Raw genomic sequence first — 10,716 nt, 5'->3', positions numbered from 1 at the left:
CTTCCTCTCCGCACAACAGACACCCTGTGAGGGAGGTAGGACTGACAGCTCTAACAGGACTGTGATGAGCCCAAGGTCACCCAGCTGGCTGCACATGGAAGATCGGGGAATCAAACCTGGCTCTCCAGATTAGAAGCCACCTTTCCTAGCCACTACACCAAGCTGGCTATTTTAATTTGTTAGCTGTCTGGCCCTTATGAGGGCGGAAAGGTGGGATATAAATGTTACAAAATAAATAATAGTTGTGCTATGTGCATGATTGCCATGTAGTATGAATAGAGCAACGCATGTATTTTCCAGGTTTGGTAGGCTCTACTGGAAACCCAGTTTTGTTTTGGATGTGCATTTGCACATACCAAAGTTGATAATAAACATGTTAATGTGTTCACTTAAAATAGTGACCCTGTGTATCAGGAGGAGCTTTCATCTCCTGACATTGTATCTGAGGAAGTGTGCATGCACATGGAAGCTCATACCTTGAATAAAACTTCGTTGTTCTTAAAGGTGGACTCTACATTTCTTCCGGAGGAGCATGTGGAATAGACCCAATAGGCCCATAGTGTACCAAATGAAATAAGCTCTGGTCTGTAAATTTAACCTTGGGGTTACTTCCCCCCCAGCCATCCCTCTAGGATACTTTTAGGTTCAGCACACAAATAAAACACTAAACCACTGAGTTTTGATTTTAGTATTTTTTTAAACAACTTTTAAATACAGTACTGAGTATAAATTAACTTTACATAAAACGGGACAGGGGAAGAGAAAAAGGCCTTACCACCCTTGCAAATTGGAAGATGCAGGAAAACAAATGGTCTTTAAGACATGAAGGACAAGAGTGGAGAGGAAGAAGTATCTGAGAGTCAGAAAGAAAGCTCTAGGTGTAAGGCTGGGATAGAGGAGACCTGTGAACAAAACCACGTTTTTGGTCAAACTATTGGCCTCCTCCATGGAACTGTACACTGACACTAGAAGATGCATTAATTTTTCCACCATGTTTCTTGATGTAAACCACAAAACACAATTTGATCAGGTGTTCCTGCCCAAAGGCTTTGGGAGTGGACCATCTACAGACGGTGGCCTGGGCTAAGAAAATTCCGGGCATTCTGTGAAAATGCAGGCTTGAGGGATACATTGTCCACAATCACTCCATATCCCTTGAACAAGAGGTTCTAATGGGTCCAACGGGGGAGAGGAAACTGAACCCAACTTTCCCCTCATTCCTTCCAAGTGAGTGGAGTGCCCATTCATTTCTATGGATCATGGAAAAGGGACTGCTGTTAGGATTTAAAAAAACAAAGCACTGAGGGAGGAGACTAGAGATTAGTGCCCTCCAGCTGTTTTCCTGGTTGCTGCCCCCTTTCCCTTGCTCCATACAAGGGAAAGGAACAAGAAAAACTTAGTTTCACCAAAATAACTTAAACCAGCCCTAATGTTAGGATTTATTTACTTATTTATACCCCACCTTTCACCTCAGTAGGCACCCAGTGTGTCTTACATCATCCTCCGCTCCTCCGAAGCATTTGGCATTGGTTCCACATCTTAAGGGCCCCCCAAAGGGTTTATTTCTTCCTCCCATCCCACTCCACCGAGTCTGCACAGTCTTGTTTTCACTTGTGTGGCCATGTAGGCTCACCCATTACCTCCTAGCTAGCATTGATGTGCTGTTCTGTACCCACCTTACTTTCCAAGGGTGTAGTTAGCAAATCTTCTGAGGTGCATTTAAACAGAATAAACATCCTGTGTGCTTAGGACTCCACATTTGAACTTGGGAAAGAGAGAAACAGCTGAGAGGAAGGATGAGACCTATGGAGAACTCACTTGGGACGGAGGAGCAAAATCAACCCCTGTCCATGTCTCCTGCACATCATGATTGACTCTGCCCCTTCTCCTTTGGAGCAAGAGAATAGAGTGAACAAAAAGTGCCCAAGAGGTAGATGGAAAGTAAAATGTTTGTCTCTCTCAATGTTTCCAGGCCTAGTTTATTCTATTCTTCTCTGCTTTCCCCACTAGCTTTTCCCACCGTATGTTTTCCTCCATCTGAGTGAACAGACTTATTTTCTTTTGATTTTGTTTTACATCATTCTTGTAAACAGGTCAGTGTCTCACTCTTCCCAATTGCTCAAAACCTTCACGGGGTCTCATTCTTTGGTGATCTGGAATGGCTTTTTGAACTATGGAAACGAACTACCTGTCCCAGTATCCTAGAAACAAAAGACAGGAGGGGAAGCTTAAAAATAGCACAAGGTGAATGTGGGTTGGTTTGCTCTTCCAGCTTTCTTTCCTTCCCACATGACTAGTGAATGCCATTGACTGGATCTTTGTCTGAGGACTCTGGTTAGACACACTGGAAGTAGGCATGAGGCGCAAATGTGCCACGTGGGAGTTGAGAATGCATCTCTATATCGTTCATAATCTGTTATGGCTACTATGGGGCTTTGTACAATTAGGGCACAATTGCATTTTCATCAGACCAGAAGATGGTCATCCAATGGTATTCATGTGTTAGTATCCTGAGCATTTGCACATTCTTAACTAAGAGAATTCCATCAGAAGAGGGATGGAGGTGAAGAAGCAATAAGAAGTGCCTGTAAATAAGGTCTCACTCAGGGACACTTATGACCGGCAGATGTACAGTTGGCGATAATGTATGTAAGTGAATCAACCCAATGAGTCATCCATTCCGTCTAGTACAGTCCACCCTGCACGGTAGCGGCTCTCTCAAGTTCACATGAAGGGGTTGTACTCTGCCTAGCAGAGTGTCCAGCAGAGATGCCACTGGGACCTGCATCCTTCTATGTACTCCCTCATAGCTTACACCCCTTCTCCCAGGGAACAGAGTCTAGCAGTCATGGAAGCAGCTGCCCCAACAATCCAGCAGAGTTGGAGACTTACTTTAACCCTAAATGATCAGCTTCAGTCTACTCTGTAATTTTATGTTCTACTGACATTAGGCAGGTGTAAAAAGTGAAGCTACTGTATGTTTGGAGATGAGGGTAAATCTGCAAGAAGATATGCCTTGACTGTTTTCCGTACAATGCAACCATGGGACTCACCTAAACCTGCTTCCAATGGCCAGTAGACCATCTGATCCTGGCCTCTGAAGCACTTTGGCTTGCTGGGAAAGAGGAAAGGTTCTGAAGATCAACCCCCTTTGCTGTCCAAAACAGCTGAAGGAGCAACAGGAGACTCCATCACCTCCATCCTCCATCTCCTCTCCTCATGAATCCACACCGCACATGGTACATACACTGCAAGTTTCCTTTTCCCACTATAACACTCTTCAGGTTATACCAAAATCCAGCAACAAGTTCCTCCTATGGAATAAGTCCATAAATGAAATTTCACAGCTGTACATACCACTCCGCCCCACCCAGGATAAGCCACGCCCTCCATAGTCATGTGCAAAAACGGTCTCTTTGACCCAAGGTGTCCCCAACTGCAGCTCCTTTTCTGTTCATTTTCCTGCACACAGTCCAGTTGACAGCAGAGTACAGAAGGTAGATGTATTTTGTTTTCTTTGTTTCTGTTTCCCGAGGCATGGTGTGGTTTAGTGGTTTTAAAAATAAAAATATACATACACACAATTAAAAAAAAATCTATTCAGACATAACAACAGAAGTCCTTAGTGCATTTGCTGTCATGGGATGCCAGTCCAACTGCTTTGCATTGAGCCCAAACAGTCTAAGCCCAGCTAATGTCTGGATTGAGGGGGGGGGGTAGGAGAGAAAATACCCTTCTCCCTGTTTTTTCGTCCCCCTTCAAAAAGGCGATCGGGACCACAAGTGCCACATTTCCATTTGGGTGTGCTGCAACAGGAAGCAGAGAGTCCATTCAAATGACTGTGTTTCAAGTTGTTTATTCTCTGTCCACAGTTGCTTCCTTTGGGAGAACGCTGAAATGTGGTTACGGAGTAAAGAACCTGAAGGGTAAACTTTGGTGGGAGAACATCCAGCGAGTGAGGGATTGGAAAGCACCATTTGCCGTCCAGAACAAGCGATGAGGCAGATGGACGGAGAGAAAAATTCTGAGGACCCCATGGGGGCAATACAGTAAATATATTAAATAATAAACCTGCAAGATAAACAAACAGAAAAAGAACGTTTAGATTCCATCTTCTCCTACCAGTCTTCTCATTCCCGTTATTCTTGCAGGAGATGGACAATATACTCTCAACGTAAGGGTTATGGCTGACAGAGCCTCGTTAAAGCTTTAAAACAAACCTAGAAAATTTCTAGTCCTCACGGTTAGAGACCAAAGCCTAAAAATGTATTAAGCATATTCTCAATATATCAGAAGAAGAAAAAAAAATCTCGTTGCTGTTACAATTTCCAAGCGCTAAACTTGTCAGTGCTAAATTCAGGATGTCAAACATTTTATCTTCACCTGTCCCAGTCTTCAAAGAGGCTACGGACTGGTAGAAATGCCAATGTTTGGGCTATCAGAAGGGGGAAAAGGCCACATGAAGAGGGATTTTGAACATGTGTATGAAAGATGCCTGGCACTATTTTTTTTAATTTAGGGCATTTGTATACTGCGTCTTTCTTCCACCACAGTCAGGGCCTAGTCTGCACACAATAGATAATGCACTTTCTATGTACTTTCAAAGTAGATTTTCCTGTTCCGCACAGGAAAATCCAGCTGCCAAAGCACAATGAAAGTGCATTATCCTATGTGTGCAGAATGGGCCCAGGACCAAAAGGCCTGATAACAACAAAAGTACAAAATGGTCAGTATTTAAATTAATCAAACCAGGTTGTTAACCCCGAGCCTGTCTGAGCTGCCCCTGAGCTCCTCACAACAAATAAATAACATAATACAACCTGCCTTCCAGCTCCGTTGGGAGGCCCTAAGCCTGCCTCATTCCTACAGCAGCAGTGAAAAAGGCCTGGCTTTTCCTGTGTCCCTGAGAGGAAGGAGGCTATTGGAAAAAGCCCATTAACACATTTTTCAAATGAAGGCAAAAATGATAAGAAATTATAGGAATCTTCTCTTTTAGGGGGGAAAGCTATTTAGTTGACTAAATCCAGTATTTAATTTTCCTATAGAATTTGGATTTATTTTATTTAGAGAAAGATAGAGGAGGAAGATATAGTGTGACGGTAAAGGCTAATCAAGAGGAAGAGGGGACACTGGGGTATGTAGGCAGAGGGAAGCAGGGGGGAAAACGGGCATATAGTTCTTTTTCTGCCAGACCTTAGCAAAGCTACAATGGCCACACTTGGAGCCACTTCTTTGTTCTAGGGATCCCATCAATCAGGAGCGAAGCTGTCAGCCCAAGAGACTAGAAACTTGTTCTTTCCCTTTGATGCGGCATCTCAGTTGGCAGGTCTATGTCTTTTCTGTACCTGTTATGCCTGCCTACCTGCCTGCCTGCCTGCCTGCCTCCCTCCCTTCCTGGACAGGTGATAACTTCTTAAGAATAATCAAAGATTGGTACAACCATCAGCCTTCCTCCTTAAGAGAAATCCCAGCGAAGGAAATATTTATTCCTTGTCTCTTCCTCTCGTTTTTTGTACTCCAAATACAAAAAGTAAATTAAGGGTGGTTCTCACGTGACTGCCAAGGAATTGCATTTTAAACTGCTCTCAGCTACATAGGCTAGCCACAAATCATTTTATATGTAAAAGGCAAGGTTGGCATCTCCATTTGCCAAGAATGTTACACACTGAATACCCGTTAGTATTTGTGACTTCCACACTGTGGGCTGGAAGGAATGGAACCTGCACTGCACAGGAAGCCGCATCTAGAACCAATCCCTGCCCAAGATGCCCCAGTGACCCTGGTACAATGCTGGCTTGGGATGCTCCTCTGCTGCACCCAATTTTGTTTCTCTCCCAACGGACAGCTCCTGCAACTTACACTTTGTTCCTAAATTTTGAGGCAGAGGTCTTGTTCCTGTGCATGGCGGTTCCAGAGCACTCCTAGCATAGCAGCTGAGTCTTACCTGATATTTGCACTTCCACCTGTCAGCATCTCTATGCTGGGAAGATATCTTTCAGCGCCTGCTTATCATGTACGTGCTTGAACTTCCGATGCTTCCTCTTTTGTGGCATCAACCGGTGTGCTCGTGCCCTTGCCGGAAGAGGACCGACCGTGCTCAGTCGTGGCGCAGCTGCTGGAGGAGGAAGCACAATACACTGCAGCAACAGTGACTGAGACCCCTTTCACATTACCATTCTAAACCAGATCATTTGTTGTTGGCCCAAATCCGAGTAAAGCAATACAGGGATGGGTGTTACATACAACTAATTTCCTTCTGTTGATGAGCCGTCTCTGAAGTGCTATAGCCATTTCAAACAGTGCCGCTTTCCCCCACCCTTTTTTGCTGCATGATCTTCCTTGCATTTCTTTGAACATTCAAAGTTGAGCACTATAGCGCTAAACTAATATAGCACTTCAGTAGCTCCATTGAGGTGCTTTGACTCCATCAACTACAGCTGCGGTCTCACTGCATCTGAATGGAGTCAATGGAAAGGCATCTCCGTGGTGCTGCTGTAGCACTGAACTGCTATACCGGTATAGCACTATAGAGCTCAACTTAGAATGTTATAAAAAATAGGGAGCAATATTGCACAGCAAGAAAAGGCAGGGGGAAGGCAGCACTGTAGGAAGCACTATGGGCATTTTAAACAGCATACTGCAGCGATTCAGAAGTGCAATGAAGAGATGAACATGAGAGGAAAGCTGTTTTCCTCCAACTTGGCTCAACTATGCCTTGCTAACCCAAAGCAAGTGGTTTTGTATGAACAGGTAAATAAATTCCATTAGCAGCTGGTTACTAAAACGGATCTGTCTGAAACGACAGGGAGAAAATGAGCAACCAGCTACTAAAACAGAATATAAAAGCTGTTTGAAAAGGACCAGAGGAAGGAAAACAAAAGATTGTAAAACAGAAGGCACAAAGAGTTTCCTCATATTCTTATCCATTCCTGCATTCCCTTTCTGTTCCTGGGCTTGTGGGATCTGAATGGAGAAACAGCCAGCTTGGTGTAGTGGTTAGGAGTGCGGACGTCTAATCTGGCATGCCGGGTTCGATTCTGCACTCCCCCACGTGCAGCCAGCTGGGTGACCTTGGGCTCACCACGGCACTGATAAAACTGTTCTGACCGAGCAGTGATATCAGGGCTCTCTCAGCCTCACCCACCCCACAGGGTGTCTGTTGTGGGGAGAGGAAAGGGAAGGCAACTGTAAGCCGCTTTGAGCCTCCTTCGGGTAGAGAAAAGCAGCATATAAGAACCAACCTTATTCTTCTACTACTACTACTACTACTACTACTACTACTACTACTACTACTACTACTACTACTACTGGGCTTGAGTGTGGAGAGGCAAGGGAGTGAAATAGGACTCTTTAATCAGCGGAAGGGACGGAGGAGCTATTCCGTCCCTTTCTCACTTCATCTGTCCATCAATCATTCCACTGCACAGATTCTGTAACTGCAGGATTGATCTTCTTGGGGGTTGGAATGGGTGCAGGAGCAAAGGAACGTAGGAAAACTCTGCAGTCCATGCATGAAATGGTACGGTACTGAACCCTGTCATTTCTTTGCACTTCTCTCTCTTCATATCATAAACACCAACTCTGGTATACTCACCTCTGTGCTCATGCGAACGTGCTTGGCTCAGGGGTCGGGGCGACACGGCCTCACATCGACACTCCAGGTGGTCCTCCAAGGCCACAATGGCTTTATTAAAGGTTGCCTTTTTTTGGACAAATCTAATCTTATTGACCTTTCAAGAGAGATTGAAAAGAAAATGATATGCTGAATCAAGCATAAAACCAACATCAAAAGTGTTCTGTATTTCTCCAGATTCCTTTTCCAGTCTTTGACTGCAGTTCAGATGCCACACAGTTCAATGCAATCACTGCATTCATTAGCTTGGGCCATCCGATATCATTTCCTTGAACTAACCCAGGAGTCATGAGTGTACAATGGATGTGTGAGCTCATGACGGTCCAATAATTAGGATGTGAATTGCTGGACTGGACCAAAAGGTCTGAGAGAGACCAGAAGGCCGCCCAATCCTGCCAATCCTGTCAGAAAGGAGACACTTCCTTTTGCAGCACCACCACCTCACACTGTGCCGGAACTAAAGACCTGATACACTGCAGAGAGAGACCTGCAGAGAAAATAGTCCTAGATTATGCCAGCAGCTGAACCAAGTGGGGTGTTGAGACAATGGGCTGAAATTTAGCTACTGCTTTCTCCTGGAAGAAACTGCAATCCTATTGTGAGCAATGAAAAATCTACCATTGATCAGAGCATCAGACGTATCCTGTCCAGAGACTAAACCAGGGGTAGTCAAAACTGCAGCCCTCCAGATGTCCACGGACTACAATTCCCATGAATTGAATTGGAATTGTAGTCTGTGGACATCTGGAGGGCCGCAGTTTAACTACCCCTGGACTAAACCTTGACCAAGCTATCTGTTTATTCTTCTTTGAAAGCTCTGCTCTGGCACTCTCCAGACACACGCTGCCTGCTAGACAAATGTTTCCAATCTAACAATACAGGGATCTCTATTTTCAGAGGAAGCATTTCCAGGTCACATTTTTGGGCTAGCCTTTGACCTCTGGCTTGCTATTTTCCACAAAAACAATCCCCTGTCTCTGGTGTCATCCCGCCATGCTCATCACTATGGTTTTCTGCAGGAAAGGATTTCCCGCCCACAGATGGTGTAATGAGTTCTCTGACATGTGCCTTCGGACCACAAGCGACCCGTGGAATTCTCCCTCATGCACACAGGTCAAGCAAGGGATTTGCATAATATTTTTAAACCATTTGTCTGGGAGGAAGCATCAAGATCACATTCAGCAGAACCAGAGTGAGAGGTCAGCTGTCAGGTATCCGCTTACAACACTTCTAGACAGGAAGAGGAGGAGAAACCGCTGGCCTGGTGGGGTGTGAACTGAGAGCAAGGTGTGTGTGGGCCGGCTGGAGGAGCAGAGGGCTGTCTATTCCGATCTGCTCGTTCTTCCACTGAGCTGCCTCTGCCTCTGCCTCCAGACGGCTTTTGCTCTGTTCAGTTTACATGCACGACACAGGCTACATGTGTTTCCTCACCAGAGCATCCAAAGCCTCTGCTGGCTAAGTGAAATAAACAGACTGCCAAAGCAAAGCAGCTCTTCTGGCAAAACACCAGATACTCTATAAGGGGCTCAAAACAGATTTTTTTTTTCAAATGCAGAATTCAAAGAAGAGCATTAAAGGAGAACTTCTTGCAAGTCTTGTGCTCCTCTGCAAGTTATGACAAAACACAAGAAGCCCTTATGACAGAGGATGAAATGCAAGTCAGCCAATTCACAGGGGGAATTGCAAAGTCAAAAGACAACACAGACTAAAGCCGTAGCTTTAAGATAGGAGCTTTAAGATATGAATTGAGGGCTATCATCAAACCACAGAATGATGCACTTTTCCATCTGACTGAGCAGTGAGCAGTTGCAAGCCTTGGCTGGATGAGAGAGCGCTGATGAGTCACAGTATGTTTGTAAAACATGCTTTACAAATATACAAGCAGAGCCTACTGGAAGCAACGGGCACTTCTTCAGCAGGCAGAGATCCCCAGAGCGCCTGTGCAGCTCCTCCCCTGGCCTCATCCACCATTCCAGCTAACTATTACAGCTAGAATCAGCCTCTAATATATACTGTGAAGCACAGGACCTGCTGTTGACTCTTCCAGTCAGAAAACAATTTCAGCTGCTAAAGGCACATTGCAGTTCTTTTGCCAAATTCCTAACATCCATCAGCCGAGAATTTAGGCAAAAGAGTTGTGACAGAAGCATTCACAAAGGTCAAATTCACACGATGTCTTTCTATAAGCTTTGTTTTCAGAAGGGATTCAAAGGTAAGTGGTGTGTGTCTGTATACAGTTGTGTGGAGTGCAGGGATGGCTAAACTGTGACACTGCAGATGTCCATGGACTACAATTACCTTGATCCACACGGTTTAGTTTTCCATTTTTTAGTAGTCTGCTGCTCTACCCTCTTTGGACTGCATATCCTCTTGTTCGTATCGGTTTCTACTCTTGCTCAAATGGGAAAAACTGGAGATTTGTGAAGAGGAATGCAGGTCTTTGCCTACCTGGATGTGCCGCACACGGACCCGTGTAGGAAGACAGTGCATGTTTCGGGTGTTGCAGCAGCCTGTGCACCGCTGCACCTCCACACACGGTGGCCACACGATGAAATTGGCGTTTGTGGGATCCACCATGCTCCTGGAGATTTCAAAGACTTCTGCCCGGGTCTTGCATTCAGCAATGACTGCTGGCTCAATGGGTTCCTCGCCACCTGAAACTGGGTCAAAAAGAGAACCGTCTTTGAGAAATCAATTCTGATGGACAAGAACATATTCTTTCCTAATTTTATTGAACGTCCCCTTTACAATCCCATGGCTGTAGAACCTAAGCATCATCCCATGTGCAGCCCTGTTTCTGCTGGGAATCAAGGCAGGGTTATTATCAGACAATTTTTGTAAAATATCTTCTTGTGTATGTAGAAAAAAAAGGAGGGGGGCGGAATGGGGTAATCCTCCTACATATTTGGAATTGACCAGGGGCCTTAAGACTTTAGGTAGACAAGGGTACAGAGTTTCTATGCACAGTTCCGAGTCATTTCCCAGGTCCTTGTGTCTCTGTATTACTATGTGCTGAGAAAGAGCAAAATAAAAGTTCAAATGAAAAAAAATTTTTTTTTTTAAACTCAGCAGGTAGTTGTGAG

The 10,716-nt window shown here is 44.8% G+C and overlaps 1 protein-coding gene across 5 annotated transcripts in view; it reads right to left on the bottom strand.

Annotated features, from left to right (window-relative positions):
* Positions 1–677: 677 nt before the first annotated feature.
* The window catches only part of PDGFB (platelet derived growth factor subunit B), a 50,691-nt gene continuing 40,652 nt past the window's right edge, over positions 678–10,716 (bottom strand). For 4 of the 5 annotated variants that reach the window (XM_077339464.1, XM_077339466.1, XM_077339465.1 and 1 more), the window contains exons 6-9: positions 10,082–10,293; positions 7,595–7,730; positions 5,945–6,115; positions 678–4,071 (exon numbers count right to left, since the gene is read on the bottom strand). In XM_077339464.1, coding sequence (XP_077195579.1) covers positions 5,976–6,115; positions 7,595–7,730; positions 10,082–10,293 — 488 coding nt within the window. In that variant the 3' untranslated portion in view covers positions 678–4,071; positions 5,945–5,975. The remainder of the gene's footprint in view (positions 4,072–5,944; positions 6,116–7,594; positions 7,731–10,081; positions 10,294–10,716) is intronic. The other variant, XM_077339468.1, reaches the window with a different exon arrangement.

Source organism: Paroedura picta, chromosome 5, assembly GCF_049243985.1.
Source record: "Paroedura picta isolate Pp20150507F chromosome 5, Ppicta_v3.0, whole genome shotgun sequence".
Classification (NCBI taxonomy): Eukaryota; Metazoa; Chordata; class Lepidosauria; order Squamata; family Gekkonidae; genus Paroedura; species Paroedura picta.
Note: the sequence above shows the minus strand (reverse complement) of the source record. Positions and strands in the feature narration are given on the sequence as shown.